The sequence below is a fragment of the Pimephales promelas genome, chromosome 17, assembly GCF_988280905.1.
Source record: "Pimephales promelas chromosome 17, fPimPro1.hap1.1, whole genome shotgun sequence".
NCBI lineage: Eukaryota > Metazoa > Chordata > Actinopteri > Cypriniformes > Leuciscidae > Pimephales > Pimephales promelas.
Window position 1 is genome coordinate 16,005,923 of NC_142785.1, and position 18,397 is coordinate 16,024,319.

Genomic DNA, 18,397 nt, shown 5'->3' on the forward strand with positions numbered 1-18,397 from the left:
CATATGCCCTCATTTGAGTGGCACAGCGTGTGTCAGAACAGCACGGGTGACAATGCCTCTCTGCACAGCGGGACTCACAAAACCTTCTCTTACCCCTGAAGACATCATACTCCAGAGACTTTGATTATCCTTCAAAATGAGGAAGGGATAAACTAAGCAAACCCTCATGCAAACCACATTTTACTCTCACTGCAGGACATCGCACAATATTTCAGTCCTCTTAAAGAGCATTATGGTAATGCTCATTAAGAGAATCTTTATATTGTGTGCTAGCTGACCTGTGATTTTAACCACTGTTTCATGCAGATGTAGTAACAGGGATGCTCATGTTTTTGTTTTTTTTAGTTTGGAATCCAGAATTAATTTTCTCCATAGGAATTTTAGAAATGAAAAAAAATTTTCTTAATTGAGTGTTATGAGCTGATGATAGGGGTTTCACTTTGGCTTCGTTGGGAGCCGTTTCTGTTGGCAGAACTCAATAAACAAACTAACTGGACATATTTGGTTATGGTTTATGGTCAAAAACGAAACAATTTTAGTAGATCAATTTTAGCTCTACTAAAATAAACCTGCAGATGTTTTTCTTCTCGCAAAGACCCATTAAGACAACTAATAGGTTCTAATGTTCAGCCTTTTAATGCTTTTGGATGGAATATTTTGTGAATAGGCTTGTTCATTTGGCCATGAACTCACTCAGCCTGCTTATTCACCTTGAAGCACATCATCTTGTTTTACTGGACTGAATAAATCAACATTCAAGTAAGTAAAATGCACAAAACATTTTTTGTATGTGATTAGTGTCTAGATCATACAGATATTAAGGCAATTTCTAATGCTTTAAATATATTTGGTTTTGAACTTGTAATCTCAGTGTTGTATTTTTTTCAACACTGGGTGAAACGGATAGCAGTATGCTTCTGTGCACCTAGATACATTTGACTTCATCTGTTTCATGCGAAAAAAATACTAATAGAAACATTTGATCATTTACAAGTTTTAGATTTTAGATACGTTTTTTTTTTGTTTTTTTTTACAATTTTGAGTTTCAATCAAAACGTACAGTAGTTATTATTAAATGATAAGTTAAAGTTTTAAGAAATAATAAATTAATAATAATAAAAATAAATAATAAATTATTTCTTTGAAAGTTTGAAAGTTTTTGTGCATAAATATTTATCTTATTTTACAGTATCTCTTATCTGATCTTATCATCTTATCGTACATATCTCAAAATGAGTTCAGATGCAAAAGCCTCTATAAGTGCCATTTGAAATTTTCTTCTAGAATGATCATTTTTATCAAGCTAGTATATTTAAGTTCATTAATTCCACTTAAATCGGGATGAAGATTACCTATGAATTGTCATTTAAGTGAAATTACTGAACTTAAATATACAAGCTTGATAACAATTATCATTCTAGAAGAAAATTTCAAATGGCACTTAGAGGCTTTTGCATCTGAACTCTTCAAATATACTTAATTGGTCCTGTTTTCTTTTCTTGGCTTTGTTTGTTTTCCCAAATATCTGCTTTTCATGAAGGGCAGGTGATGATGTTCTGGAATGGGGTGTAAATGCTATTAGTTTGACAAGTAGAGGACACAATATGTTAGTCAGAATGTAGTGTGTGAATTCTGTGGAATTTGTGAACACATAAGCAGTTTTTTTTCTCTCTCCAGAATGCCACCAGCCAGGATAAACTATTACCTACAAAGTGCATTATATCATTGGTGTCATCCAAAGTGAGAACAGTGATTTTGAAATGGATTCTGATGAAGAGGAATGTCGAGATGCCTGTGAACCGGAAAAGGAAAACCCAGTGACCACCCTTCGGATGATTATGTGGACATCATGACAGCAAAATCAAGTCGTTCAAGAACACAGACCATGCCCTGTGACAGTTATCTCTGGCTGATCAAATCCAGATTTTTCCGGTCTGGGTATGATGACGTCTCCCTTCATACATCACTGGAGTATTTCCAAAAGTCTGTCAGAAGAAGATATAGACAAAATAGAGGCCGCTGCAGACACTGGTAAAGATTACACAAACACACTTTCCAGCAAGTTCAATGTCCATCAATGTCCCATTTTGTAAATACAATCTGAACATATTTTTTATAATAAATTATTTTTCATAAAAATATGACTAATATTGTTTGATTATTAGTGTATATTTGTTCAGACATACTCAGCACGCCTAGCATTGCAATATTACAACATTTCCTTAAAAACTTATTTTTCTATAATTGGGTCTTTGAGGGTAAACAGCCACTCCTTTTGTGTTCTATGTGGAGAAATAACTGTTCAACTTCTAGAACACGTAAGACAATAAACGCCGCATCGAGATAAAAAAATCTCTCACTGCAGAATAGCACAAGTGTACTGTAGGTCACATGACTAGAACCAAGCACAGCAACGACAGATGTCTCCGGAGCATGTGCCAATAAGCCTTTTTCACACTTCCGGGTTTTGTGTTTCCGGTGCTCGCCAACACCGGGTAAACTTACTTGCGGTGACAACAACAATGGCCGAGTCCAAGAATGTTGTTGTAGTGTCCCTCAGTGCAGCAATTGTAAGTAGGGGTTGAACCGACTAGTCGATTAGTCGACTAGTCGACCTGAATGCAATGCCATGACGCTTTAAGCTTGACGTCGACTAGTCGCGTTGATCATGTGACACTATATGATTGTGCTAATTTTGATGGTATATGGCCGTGTTGCAGACGACAACAGATTAAGAGCCCAGAGGGTCATTGCAGCAAGAAAGCAGCATTGGTACATAAAGCGTATGGGAATACTTTACTAACTTAGCACTATATTGTTGAAAACGTAAGCAAAAGCCAGCCTGGTCTCATTGTTAATACGTAGGTATTTTACGTTTTTGCAAAGATAGAAAACGTACTTTTTAGTACGTTTGGATAGATGCTGAAACGTATAATATAGACGTATCTGCAACATTTAAACGTAACATTATTACGTTTTTACAGCTACAAAACGTAAACTATTTATGTATATTCTATATCATAAAGATATCTGTATAATTTCCCTTTTTATAGATAAATGTAAGATCCCGTAACCCTAATCCCAAACGTTAATATAAAAAAGGATAAACCGTAACGGACAGATGTGTTGGGAAAGGGCAGTTTTATTAACAATATAGCATTAAAATATATTTTGAGCCACCAATCCTACTCCTAACTTACCCCTAAACCTAACGTTACCCACAACAATTCCTTAAAACTACGTAACAAACTAAATTACAATTATAAAGAAAAACATAACTAACAGACAAGTATAATCACAATAGTTTATTTATTGCGAAAATGTCAAAACCGATACCAAAAGCCGTTCACATGATGAAGCGTTGCAGTCGCAGTCTTCTCTCTGGCAGTATTGTAATAGTTTTGTATGAAGTACAGAGCAAAAATTAAATTACTAATGAATGTTAATCCGGCTTCGGTTCGCACTTCTCCATTTCAAAAATAAACTAACCAACCGTCACACTCAGTTCTTCATGTCACAAACTGTGACGAAGCAGGGAAGAGCCAATGAACGTTTGATATCACTGATGTCACTAAAACATGACGTATCGCTTCTCAAGGGTGCAATATTTGAATTTGAATTCATCACCAGCGCGGGATTTGACATGTACGGTTGCTGCTGAGAATGGAGACGAAGATCACGACTGGATAAAAGGCTGAATTAGGAGTTGTTTCTTACAAACAACGAAGGCTATGGATTCTAAAGATTTGGATTACATCAAACTAATAAAATTGATGTCTTTTGTGAATTTTTGTTGTGTTTTATAGGAGAAAACGCTTTATGTGTCTCAAGGTAAACTATTAACGATACAAAATGGTTGAACGAGTAACGTTAAAGAATGTATTTTTAAGGTTTTATAGTGGTTTTATAGTGTATTGTTGTAACACAATGCAGGCGAAACGAGCAAAATGTTAATATTTATGAGCATTATATCAATAAATGCGACTGAAAACTTAATTAATAAGACAGTGGAATGCAATAGAGTCAAAACATAATGCTACGATATTAATATGCATAAATTGTGATACGTACAAATGTGTACGTAGGTGGATTTGTTCATACGTAAATAAATTACGTTTTTGTGCTGTCAATACGTAAATATTTTACGTTTTAGTACTGTAAATACGTCATGTATTATACGTTTCTGCGCATATAAAACGTAATTATATATACGTATGATAGAACGACACTTTACGTACAAATACATACGTATTCTCATGAGATCACGTTGGCAAAAGCATGACGCACGCTCACTGTTTTACCGGAAAATGAGAGCAGTCTCTTTTAAAATCATTCAAACATTAGCCTTTTTTTTTCATATATTTATTTAAACATATTAATGCATCTCTAATTCACCCGCAATCAATTGGAATATTATTTTGTATTACTTAGATCCATCACTAACTAGCTTTTTTTTTCTTTTCATCCTAAAGGATGATGTAAACAGCGGGCTGTTTAGCTACATCTGGCCACTTCGCGTGTTTCTGTGATCTGATTGCTATCCGATCGTGAAAAGACCAGGTGTAAGCTAAATGCCCTCCGAAACACATTCGAGACGGATTTAAATCCGATCTCTTAAACCACTTCATGAGGAGGTCTGGGCCGCTTTACAGACGAAATTGGACACGTGTAAATGCATCTGGTTGTTGAAACCGCATATGTAAATTGGACTTCTCCCAAAAATGCTGAAATAAAACGTGTGAGAGCCAGTGGTGGAGGAAGTACTGAATCTCAGTACTTAAGTAAAAGTACAAATACCCAGATAAATATTTACTTTAGTAAAAGTAGAAGTAACACAATGAAAACCATACTTAAGTAAAAAGTACTTTATTTTAAATGTACTTTAAGTATTAAAAGTAAAAGTACTTGCATAACAATTTATTATCTTAATGTCTATTTTCTAATGATTAATAAAACATTTAATTCTAACTCATTCAACCTAATAGCCTACTCCTATAATGATGTTCAATAATGATGGAAAAAAAATGTCACCATTTCTGAAACAAGCTTGCAATTAGGCAATATCATGCTTATCCTTACTATTATGTTAATAACTATGTTTGGCAGTAAACGCGATTCATTTATGGTGTAATTCTGAACCTCTTGGCTTGCCATAATCCTAACCAAACCAAACATATATTACACACGGTGTGTTTCCTATGCACGTAAAAACAAATTTTCGCGTATGAGTTGCATGATAAACACACTGCGTGTGAGACGCATTTAGTGACCGGGTTGATATACTGTCTCTATGGCAACCAAACGTCACTGGTGAGACAAACGTGCAACGGACGGACGGTCAGATTACGTTTTGGCAGGGAAAAAACTGATCAGAAAATGTAACGAAAATGTAACAGAAGTTGTAGAAATGTAGTGGAGTAGAAAGTATAATAATTGCTTCAAAATGTAACGAAGTAAAAGTAAAAAGTATGCACTATTTATTGTACTTAAGTAAAGTAAAGATACGTGAAAAATGTACTTAAGTAAAGTAACGAAGTATTTGTACTTCGTTACATTCCACCACTGGTGAGAGCAGCCTATGCTATTATATTCATTATATGACAAAGCTATAACACGCACCGCAGCTGACCATCTATTCATAAAGCCAACGTGCAAACTATCGTAAATCAAAGTGAAAGTAAGTCACAGACGCTTAACACACAATCATCTTCGTTAAAAGTAAAGAAACAAAATGATCTTACCAGTGCTGTCTCTCTTATTGCGGTCATTGATTGTGAAATTAGCTGATGATCAATAAAACGCAGCTCATTACTGTTGCTTTCGGTGATGTGAACTTCGTTAAATCTGCATATAGCGCATTGTTTAAAGATCAGATTTATAACCATTTTGCGAAAACATATTTATGTGACCAGGTGTATATGGAATCGTTTTGATAAATCAGATCAGTAAAAACGCATGAAGTTTCAAGGTCTCCATTATGAGCTGTCAGCGTCTGTATAATTTTCTGTTAATTAATTGCAAGTTGTGGCATGTTGCAAATCTGTCACATCTCTTGTGTTTTTATGAATGACGTCAGCGACTAGTCGACGTCGACTCGACTTTGCAGTCGACTACAAAAAATCTGAAGTCGTTCAACCCCTAATTCTAAGCTAAATCAACCTTATTTATCTTTTCACGGATATCCTTTGAATGAAGACCAAAAAAAGAAATGGGTCATCGCTATTAGATGGAACCAAGGGTCTATGTTTGTCATTCAGAGAGGCAGCACGTATGTCTTCAGTCAGTATTTTACCGCTGTCGACTACATTCAAAGAAGTTTGCATTGCGGCTGAAGGTTGGTGCCATTCCCAGTCGTTTCTCTTGGAACAATTTCTATGTACCCTTTCAAAGGCTGTCAGCTTTTGAGAGATCCGCTGTTCGACTTGGCGTGATTGTACGTGTTCAGGAACAACCGGTGGTCTCAGAAGATGCATCCAATGAATCCAGTGTTATTAAGGAACATGACTATGCGGCAAGCCTACCTGCCGGTAAGCACTTATGTTGACTTTTGCTTGTGTATTTCAGTCATACCAGTGTAGACTGTGCTGTGACGTGAAATACGTGACGAGTCTGTTTGTTCATCTTGTGTACTGGACTAAGCAACAGAGGATGGGACAGAGATCATCCCCAAGCCCTAGCCCTGCACGGAAGATCCAGCTCATAGATGAACTGTTCATGTATTCCTGTTGGGTAGCTGCTGGACTAAGAGAACAAGTAATCGCTGACATTTGCGGGGTAAATGTGGCCACACATTTGTGTTGGGTTCAGTACCCATTTGGATGTCCAGGACACAAATATGCTTATCTATGCCAAAGAAGTACGGTTTGTTCTGTCCAAACCTTCGAGTCATCTTGGATTGCACATAAATCCGTTGTGAGAGCCCCACATCTCTGACATTCCACTCTTCTCCAGCTACAAGAGCACTATAACATTTAAAGGTCTGGTTGGAGTAGCTTCATGTGATGCAATGACTTTCATCTCCCAGCTTTAAAGAGGTTCAATCTCCGACAAATAGATCACAAAGAAGTCTGGGCATTTTGGACCTGCTTGAACCTGGAGATGAGGTCATGGCAGACAAAGGGTTCACAATCGAGGATACGCTCTCCAGTGTTGGTGCTAGACTGATCATTTCACCTTTCAGTGCTAAGTGCTAAGCAGTTCAGCAAACAGGACTGTGAAAAAACACAGGCCATTGCACGCCTCAAAATTCTGGTGGAAAGGGTAATTCAAAGGGTCAAGGAAAACCACATTTGGGATTCTGTTGTGCCACTCATCTTGTCAGGAAGCACCAATCAGATCTGGCATAATTGCTGTTTTGTGGTTAATTACCAGGGGCCAATCCCAGATAGCAAACTGACATTGAATCAACGTGGAAATATGACATCGAAACAACGTTGATCTGACATTGTTTTGCTCATCGAATTAACGTTGAACCAACGTCAGATGCGTCATTCTTTCAAAACTAACGGAAAATCAACTTGAAATCAACGCGTTGTTTCAACGTTATGAAAGCAAACCAATTTTCGATTTCATTTAGCTTTAAAGAATGCCGCGTCTGACGTTGGTTCAACGTTAATTCGATGAGCAAATCAACGTTGTTTCAATGTCATGAGAGACGTCGTTTCCACGTTGATTCAATGTCAGTTTGCTGTCTGGGATGTTTCTTGAGCAGTGATTGTACAGTATACAAGTATGTATAATAAAATAAATATTAGATATTTACAATGACAGTGTGATTGATTTTTAGTAGCGAGAGACTTTCAAAACATTAAATATCTTGTTTTTACTTTTTTTTTTTACTTTGTACTGTAATGTTTGATCAAATATATATTGCCATTATTTATACTAAGTTTCCTGAAAGTAATTCGACAGACGCATTGAAATAGTTGACAAAATGCCTTTTTTAAATAAAAATTAATAAAAACAAAATGTATAAACTCAATATAAATATATACAATTATTAAATGTGTATGCATATCATATATTTTACCCAAGATCAAATTCAAAATATAATCATGTATTAACTATTATGTACATAAATGTGGGTATACTGTATATAAAAGTTTAAGAATAAATCTTAAAAGGTCATGGACAGTTTCTGTTATTATAGTACTGTCACAGCCCTTCGTCTGCACCATCCTGTCTGCGTCTCCAGCACTACACTTCCCATGATCCTCTCGTCTGCACACCTGAACTCACTCCCTCATCAGCCTCCCGTTCAGCGTCCTGTTCATCTGTTTCACCTGTTTTCACCCCATTATGTTTGATTCCTCCTTGTATTTAGTTCCCTCTGTTTTAGTCAGTCTTTGTTGGTCGATGTTGCATGTTACTCTGTGTACCCCGTCTTCCTGCCTGTATTTGGTATTAAATATATTGTCTTCATTGGAATCCTGACTCCTCGTCCTCTTCTGCCTGCACACACACCGTAACAAGTACACATATTATAGTACATTTATACCACTGAAAGATACACGTCCATGTAAACATTATAATAGTACATGTCTAGCTTGTCTTTCATTAATGTTATGAAGGCATCATCTCACCAGATCCTCTGTATTGTGGAATCTGGTTTTGTGTCAGTCACAAAGTCACACCACTGTAGACCAGTCACTGCAAGCTGGCCTTGAACATGCCAGTAGTAATTGTGGGTCTCTTTGAGTTTGGCTTGTCCTCTTTGAAGTTTCATAAATTGAACCTGTGCAATGTTATCAACAGATGTGCTTTTAGTCTTGTCTAAAAGGGTGCAAAATTGGAAGTCAAAATCTAAAACTAGTCCAAATTCGAAGGTTTCAGATGGATCATGCACTTGTCCATCTGGACTGGCTACTAGATGTGATGCTTTGATTGATAATAAAACCACATGGTTGGACACTAACACTAGCCTGACTTCGTCATACTCATATTCTATTAAGAATATGAGTCTGAGACCGCTCCCTTTGATTATGAGGCGTGTCTTAACCGAACCAGGAAAAAAAAAAACCCTCAGCACTCAATTGGATAGTCAGACAGACGTACAACCAATCAGAGCAACGCAGTAAGTCAAATACTTTGCATAGCATAGTTGTCATCAACAGAACTTACTTATTTTAGAAGTAAAATAACAAGTGTTGCTTCTTTCACTTGGTCCTTCATGAGTGCGGCCAAAGGAGAAACCACAACGACAACATGCTTTTCATTACGTCCCATCTTCTTAACTTATCGACCGTCAGAGCCAGCTGATAAGTTACACTTTTGCCGAATATCTTTCTGATCGACAAATGCCTTGATTGCAGTTTTCTGTTTGTCTATTAAAATAAATGCGCTGTCGATTAATTTTAAAAACAGACGCGAAAGCGGAATCTATACATCTCAATTCTCCAGCTGCAGTCATCTCTGAGGAAAACCGTTAGCGCTCTTTGATAACGTGATGATTACTGTACGTCCCTGCAGATCATCTGTCCATCATCGTATAAAGCCCGCCCTGGCAATCTGATTGGCCCGATTTTGCCTGATCATAATTACTCCTCAATGGATCGAGTCCAGACCGAACTTCGCGAACAAAAAATGTTGTGGGTGAAGTTTGGGCTGGCATCCAGGCTACACTAACACTGGCTATCTCAGAATATTTTCTCAAAATATCTGGCTCAAGTTTAAGGCCATGTTTCATTGCACTTGTCTGCCTCGTGCCCTTTATGATTCTTACCGCTAATGACTAACCAGCTGAATCCCTACTACAATTCATGACTAACGTCCCGGAACCTGCTTGCAATAACTCTTGATTGCCACATTTGTCTCCAAGCAGGACATTTTCAATTTTTCATTTTCAATCTGACAAGCAGAACAATGGGTAAAATTTATAGACTCCAGATGAAGTGATTAATGGGGTGTGGGCACATATTTAAAATTGCAGCCAAACTGATAGCCAAGTGTAACGGAGGCCAGCTAGTAGTTGCTGTGCAAGTCAACCTCACTCCTCAGATCTCAATAGGCGCTCTGGCTACTGCTAGAGGCTCCTTGTTAGAGCGCCTGACTCTCATGCCGGAGACCCGGGTTCGAGCTGTACTCTTGTGCATTGTTAGTCCATAATTCTTTGATGTTAACATGTACTTGTTTGTTTGTGTTGATACTATAGTGTTCTTACCAATTGCAGAAAATAAAAAACACGTTTTCTTGACGATGCCACCTCTGTGGCTCACTCGTGCAGGCCAGTGGTGGTGGGACAGACTGTAAATTCAGCTGCACATAGTGGGCTGTCTGATACACAAGTGCTGTCAGATGGTTGCACAACCCTTTACCAGCTGCACATAGGCAGAAATACAAACAACCTCTTCTGTCTCCAATGTTTGAGAAGACAATAGTTTAGCTGATAAATTGTAATTGTATGCTGTGAGCTACATTAAAGGGATAGTTCACTTCAAAATTGTAAATTATTACAGAAAAAGTTTATGTTGTCCTCATAGTATTTGTTGCCATATTTGTCAAAACCCACTAAGGCTCTTGTCTTGATATCCTTTACCCTGAGAAAGACATTTCAATTATGCCTTAAATCCCATTGACTTCCATAGTAGGAAAAAAAAATACTGTGGAAGTCAATGGGACCAGTAAACTCTTTGGTTACTGACATTCTTCAAAATATCTTCATTTGTGTTCAGCAGAAGAAATAAAATCATACAGGTTTAAAAATAACTTGAGGGTGAGCATATGATGACAGAATTTTCATTTTGAAGTGTACTATCCCTTCAAGTGCTGTTAACTGAAAAAAAAAGCCAGAAAAACAGCCGTAGTCTGCTACCGCAGAAGCAATGAAAGATACATAACTAAAAACCAACATAGAAAACCTTAAGACAGTTGAAACTAAAATAAAGATAAATAAATTCTGCAACCACAGTAACTTGAGATCAGAACTATCTGACTAACTCATATAAGTCAACAGGCATATTACATATAACCTCAAGATTGTGGGGGCTCCTCATTTTTCCTCATAGACCGATAATACCTAGCTCTTATTACCACCGTGCAATCAACAACACTGGAGACTGAACTTAGCAATTAGGCCATGTGTCCACCAAAGCGTTTTTCGCTAGCGCCAGATAGTTGTCAACTTACCTTGATAATTGTGAATGAATTTCTCAACAAAGAATTCGCCTTTGGCTAAGCCACGCCCTAGAATGTAGATTGACCAATCACAGCGCAACCAAGAACGAGCTCCCACAGAGGTCTAACACTTTTTCACAGCGCTCCATTGACTTTCAACACAGGCGTCTCATATTTTTGGTCTCGGCAGGCTATTACCGTCATAATTTTAACAAAAATATGGTTAAATGTTGTGTCTCGGGCACAGAGAGTTTGGAGGGGGGTGTCCTTTTTTTCCCTTCTCAAAACTGAAGTCAAATCCTGACAAGTGTCATCTTTTTGGATTAAACTCTATGGACGTCCTCAGTCAGCTAAACCCCTCAAACATCAACAAGCACATCTTTTTTGCTCCTAACCTCACTGTGAAGTTATACTAGTTAGACCGTTTTATAATGTTTTAGGTTATGATTTCGGTTCTCACGCCAAGTCAAGTCAAGTCACATTTATTTATATAGCGCTTTTCACAATACAGATTGTATCAAAGCAGCTTCACACTGATAACATGAAAGTAGTACAACACAGATCAACAACATTGCTAAACACTAAATAACCCCAACTGAGCAAGCCAAAAGCAAGCCAAAAGTAAGGCGACAGTGGCAAGGAACCAAAACTCCATCAGATTGGATGGAGAAAAAACCTTGGGAGAACCCAGGCTCAGTCGGGCTTTAACCCAGGCTTTATTTATTTTATTTATTTGTCCCTATTCGACCTCAAACTTGGATAAAATTATAACATAAAAATGGCATACACAACTATTTTATGATGAAAATGTTTTTAATTATGAGCTAAAATTCATTTTGATTAAGTAAATGAAGTAATGGTAAAACCTTAGAAAACGAAGAAAAGGGCCTCATGAAAAGATGAAAATCTTAAAATACGTTTTAACTTATTATTATTATTATTATTATTATTATTATTACCAGTATCTATTTTTATATAGGCAATAAATCAATTTTGATAAAATATTATGTATATGTCATATGGTACAACCCACAAAAACAAATGATATTTCAACATACAAATTAATTTGTGTAAAATAAATACAGATTGTATTTAAAATATGTATTGATCTGCACACTCACATGTATTTAAGAGGTAAGGAAAATATATATTTTTTTTGTATATTTTACTTGAAGGTTATACCATATGACATTTTTAGATTTTGTTTAATTTAAAGCCTAATAAATAAATGTTTAGATAAAGTAACTTCACAATAAGGTTTCTTTTGTTAACATTAGTTAACTACATTAGTCAACATGAACTAACAATGAACAATAATTACATCATGTATTGATCTTTGTTAATATTAATCTCATCATTTACCAAAACATTTTTAAGATCAAAATTTGAATCTGCTAACATTAGTTAATGCAATGTCAACTAACATGAACATTTTTATCAACACATCAACGACGGGTAATACACACTCTGACGATGTATTGCTCATTGTTATGCATGTTAGTTAATGCATTAACCAATGTTAACAAATGAGACCTTGTAGTAAAGTGTCACCAAATCAGCTTATCTAATATTATATATAAAAAAATAGATTTGTGATAAGGTTTTGCAATAGATTTGGACTTTGAAGAGTTATTTAAGCAGTTACGTTTTGGTTCTGTGACTGAAGCAGAAATTATAGACTTCACCTTTAAGATCTGAAAGTCAAAGATCTTTAAATAGCATTTTAATGCTTGAAATATAAGTATATGTGAGTGACATTCATGGATTCACCCCCGCAAAAACTTCGCTTGGGACTGTGCTAAGAATAGCCTATATCATGGGACGGGTCAACAGTGCAGTGTCATTCACACTTTAAAAGTCCATCAAATGATTATTAAGGCTCGGGTTACTGGTGTCCTGCCTGACCTCAGCTGCCAAGACTTAAAAGACTGTATAAATCATGGTTACATCAAACGAAACGATGCCATTAGGATTTAAAGCTAGCGATTAATCCTACATTTCAGCTCTGAACCATCAAATATTTTTTTCTCCTTTAAGTTTCAATGTTTTATCAGTTCTAACAAAAATGTGAGATAATGTGAGATTTCTCTGGTGGATGAGTCACATCTTGAAGCCCTCTGCTGTAGTGTAATGAACACTATTACTGACTTCCTCTCATGTCTAAATCTCTTATGATGTAGCAAGATATATAAATATATTTCTCTGATTTAATAAGTCAGGGGTGAAGAGTACTTTTTTTGCATCTGGCTGAGGGGTGACATGTCATTTTAACCACTGGCAAGCTATGACATTAGATGTACTATATATAGGATAAACTATTAAAAGTCAACATGAGCGACATTAGAAAAAAGAAAACAAAATGGTTCAAGTATGTTGTGCTTTGTTTTTCTATGACTTGGTGGACCGAAAAAAAAAAAACTGTCTGTTTGGCAGAGATTAGCTTCAGCCTTAATTGGCAAAGTCATGTTTTTATTATTATGTTTTAGAATTTTTAATTTGAAAGCTTTAAATTAACCATCATTATTCTACATGAAATTTCAGTGTGTTTTGAAATCATATCTTTGATTTTATTCAACAATATCTGACTGTACTGACACTGAACTGATCTGGATGATGACATCACTGTTTTCTGCAAAGCTGCTTTATAAATTAAATTAACTCATTTAATAATGGATTATCTTTACAGCAGAACTGAATCGACACTGAATTGACTGAACAATTAGGTTTTTTTTTCAGTTGTTTTGCAGCCACATTGAATTCTGATAACATTAATGAATCATTATTATTTTCCTGTTGATCACTTTGAATCTATCTGTATGTCATATCTATTTTAAGCGCTATAAAAATAAAGAAAAAATAACCTGACCATGTCTTGACTCGGTCAATATTGTGACGCCTGTTCAGGGGCAAGTTAATCGGAAATAGGGCATAACTGTTGCATAAATCAGGAATCCAACTGATTCCCTAGTGAAAATAAAGTAGGCCTATACTTTATTGTATTTGAAATATATTCTTTTTTTTTTTAATAGTACATTGCATATTCTTAACTGTGTGCTGCAAATGATCACTGTAACAATGCATTGAAAGTATACTCAAAATACATCATAGTATACAATAGTATATTGTACAAAGTATACTATTTGTTCCTTAATGTGCATGTGTTATTGAAGACAAAGTGTGCAACTTGAAGTATTTGGAATAAGCCAAAGATATTAATGAGCATATGCTTTTTACTCAAAATAATTCACTTATGGTATATTGCTTTCATGTTTCGAAGAAACTCGTAATGAATTTGTAGTGTACTTGTAACGCAAATTAAGCACTTTTTAATATCACTAATCAAGCATGTAATTAGTCCATACACAGGCATATACTTAAAGTTGTTCCAATTAAATAATCAAAAGTAAACTAAATTTAAAGTTAGTTTAAGTTTACACTTAAAGTTATGCTTTACTATAATTTAATTACAACTAAAATATACTTAGTACACAATTAGTTGTTCCAAAATAGCACAGCTTAATTTAACTGATCATTGAAGGGATAATTCACTTTGAAATTGATTTTTTTTTTCTTTTCTTTTTTTTTGTACAGTATGTTTTAGCTTACCTCAAGGGCATCCAAGATGTAGGTGTCTTTGTTTCCGCAGTCGTTTCAATTTTGATATTTTTAGGCCAAACCGTTCTTGACTGTCTGTAATGTAATGTAGGTCTATGGTCACCACCTCAAAGAGCATGCACGGGGAGAAATCCAAATTAGACATGATTTAATGACTCTTAAACTTTCAGACAGAGTAATACAAACTTGTGTAGCTCAACTCCTTGAAGTTACATAAAGTCAGGTAATCAGATTTTAACAGATTTAACCATGTATATTGTACTTTTTGTGCATAATGTAATTTTGGATCAATAGCGTGTGTGTGTGTGTGTGTGTGTGTGTTATTGTGTGGATCAAAAGTAATCGTTTGATATTCTATGTATGTTTGCAGTTCTTTCAAGCATTTGATCGGAGGCCTGGATGACGTCTCAAGCAAAGGCTATGATGATGCTGGAACCAAAGCAAAGTAAGTCTGAAACTCATCTTCTGATAATGTAATCGGACTATATGGAGTTCTGTACTTTAAATTGTGATTCAATGTGATTCCTTCAAGGGCAGTGCATTCAAAAAAAAATTGCATTATGCTAACGTGATTTAAATGTTTTTCCAACTCAATCTACACTCTATATCCCATAATGACAAAAAGTGTTGAAAGACTACACACACACACACACAGACAACACACTCTCTTTGTAAAGTCATTGAATCTATTGTCTGTGATATGAATTAATATAATCTGTAATGAGTTCGACCATGTGGTGTATGAAGAAGATCCATACAAGGCAGAAATTAATTGGTCTGTGTCTTGCATTTGATTTGCATGTCTGGCCGCGTCCATGACCTCCCGGTGGCTATAATTATCTGGGCTCGACAAGTTTTCAGGAACGAGTAACCCAATATCATCAAATGCATTAGAGCTTTTGCCATGGAGACATGTAGAGCTGCCCTGTTCAGAAAAACTTGTAAAACCTGTCTGTCCGTCCGTCTGTCTGTCTATCCGTCCGTCTATCTATCAAACTGTGCAGAAAAGTGTGGCGTCAACCCTCAGTAAGTGAGCTAAGAGCGCCCTCTTGTGTCTATACCTAGACATACAATATCCAATTTTAATTACGTGCTCATTGTTTTTTAAGTTATATGATGCACTGTAAACACAGTTGAACAATGCATGCATCTTAGGTATATTCTGATCATAATTAATTTGTGTTACTTTTTTTTTTTATAAGGTGGCACCCTTTTTCTGCACAAAACCATATGGTAGTTTGAACAATGTAATTAAATGCAAATATGAGATTTTGTTTTCAATATGCATACAATTATTTAGCTGCATATTGTTGATGAGTTCTAGCTGTAAATAGATGCGTGTTTAATGAAGAGGTTGCCTGTTAAAAGCCCAGATATGAGGACGAGTTGAAATAGAAGTGCTGCATTTTAAGATAAAATTCAATTAGTCAGTAGCTGTAGTCACTCCATTTTGTTTTAAGCAAAGGATAAGTTTATCAGAAAATTAAAAATCTGCCATCCTTTAATCCCCTAATCGTTTCCAAAACTACTTATGTTGTGGTATTCTTGACTATGCCTGTCCCAAACCTGCGGTATTTACACTTGAACACTTGTCTACTTGCATGACATATTTATGGAAACTTGTTTCCGCCAATAAAAAAAATAAAATAAAAAAGCTAATTGTGACTTTTTATCACTCAATTCTGAATTTTATCTGATATAAAGTAGCAATTGTGAGTTAAAAAGTCAGAATTGTGAGATATAAACTCAATCTTGACTTTTTTTCAGAATTGAATGTTTATATCTCACAAGAACTGTGAGTTCTGTCTTTTTTCCCAATTAGAATTGTACTTTATAACTTTATAACGATTATCTTTTAAAATGTTTTATTCTGTGGCACAAACAAGCTTCCATACGGACTGTATTTTCTGGATTTAGCAAAAATGTTCAAGTAGACGAAGATAATGCAAGTGAGGAAATCAAAAAGAAGTTTTGATTACCCAATGATGATTGTCAATACTTTGCACATTAGAATAAACGTAGTCTGTTCAGGAGTCCCTATGTAACAAATCAACTGTGTCTATGCTTCAAACTGAGTGATAAAAAGCAGTTGCCAATGTTTTGCAAAATACATGTACTCATCTATCGCATCTACGAAATGTGCAATTTGTCAAATCTGAAAAAGCATGATTGGGGTGCTTTAAGTGGTCCAACTGAATGAATGTTTCCCAGCTGACAGGATAAACTCATGTTTGCTCAGTGTAGATGCTGTTGGTCCAACACAGCTGGATCTGTGACTCATCACACAGATTCCTGCTTTCAGTCATCTTCCACAATCCCATAAAAACACAGATGGAAATTGAAAGTGACGCAGGTGATGTGCTGACAATGCGTAAATTAAAGAACACAGACGCAGCTCATTCCCATTATGACCAACACAATCCAAGAGCAGCGCAAATTAGCTTGGAATGCAAACAAGCAGAGCCGAAGATAATCAGGTGCGGGTAATCTGCTAACAACAAAGGAGCTGTATGTAAGAAATTTATTTTCAAATAATCATAAAATGGCCCTAATATGTCACTAGACATCAAGAAATCATGTTTATTACAAATACTGGTTACACTTTATTTCGATAGTCACTTTAGACGTTCTACTAATTATAAGTAACTTTTCAACTACACGTCAACTAACTCTCATTAGAGTAGTGGTATTACTGTCAGTAGACTGTTAGGTTATGCTTAGGTATTAGGCTTTGGGTTAGGAGAATAAGTTTACTTGTAGTCGCCAAGTTACTTATAGTCAGTTGAATGTCTGTTGGGGGACCAACAAAATAAAGTGTTATCAGATATGAAGCTGACAGTCTACTAATCCTCTAATGACAGTTAGTTGACATGTAGTTGAAAAGTTACTTATAGTTAGTAAAATGTCTTCAGTGGACTATCGAAATAAAGTGTTACCCAAATACTTATATCGCTGACAACAGTAGTCCAGCCAGGATATTGTCATTTAAAAAGTGAAGTTGCAGCCCTCAACTGATGTTGATATTGTCATGTTGTGTTTGGTCTGATGCTCCACCCTCCACCTATCTACCAATCACAAAGTCAGTAGTGTTGTGGCAGCTGGGTTGCCAGATCCGCTCTAGTTACCACAGCTGCAGCTACAAACGTGTGGGATAAAAAAAATGTTGGATCCTGCAGCCTATCTGGCAACCCTGAGTCAGGTTGGTAGGGGATACACCGCTCTGCAGTCATTTGAAAGTGATTGCAGTACCAGTTTTGGCCACAATCTTACATACAGCTCATTTAACTACTGCAAACTTAGTAAGTCACATTGCATGATTTAAATAATCCCATAAATGAAGCATCTGAAAGGGAAACTCCGACAAATGCATATGCTACAAGGTCAGCTGCAGAAATAACAGTCCACGTCTTTTAATCTGGAAATTTTCAATGTCTGTTTTGTTCGAAAAATTTTATGTTTAGTTTTTTTTTTTTTTTTTTTTTTTTGAATTTTGTATTTCATTGGGATGGTATGAAACTTGGCACTTGTTCGCTTTGTGAACAGAAAAAAAAAATCATATGGCTGAAAATCATAGACATGATTCGAAAAGGTTCGAAAAATAGTCACACTTGTGCTCCTCACGGTCAAAAATGACCCCATTGGCAACGCATTCTCATCCTAGGGCGTCATC

General features: G+C 35.9%; 1 protein-coding gene across 2 annotated transcripts in view; it reads left to right on the forward strand.

Moving 5' to 3' along the window:
• The window catches only part of prkg1b (protein kinase cGMP-dependent 1b), a 193,327-nt gene that overhangs the window by 155,798 nt on the left and 19,132 nt on the right, over positions 1 to 18,397 (forward strand). For both annotated transcript variants that reach the window (XM_039664767.2, XM_039664766.2), the window contains exon 9: positions 15,098 to 15,172. In XM_039664767.2, coding sequence (XP_039520701.1) covers positions 15,098 to 15,172 — 75 coding nt within the window. The remainder of the gene's footprint in view (positions 1 to 15,097; positions 15,173 to 18,397) is intronic.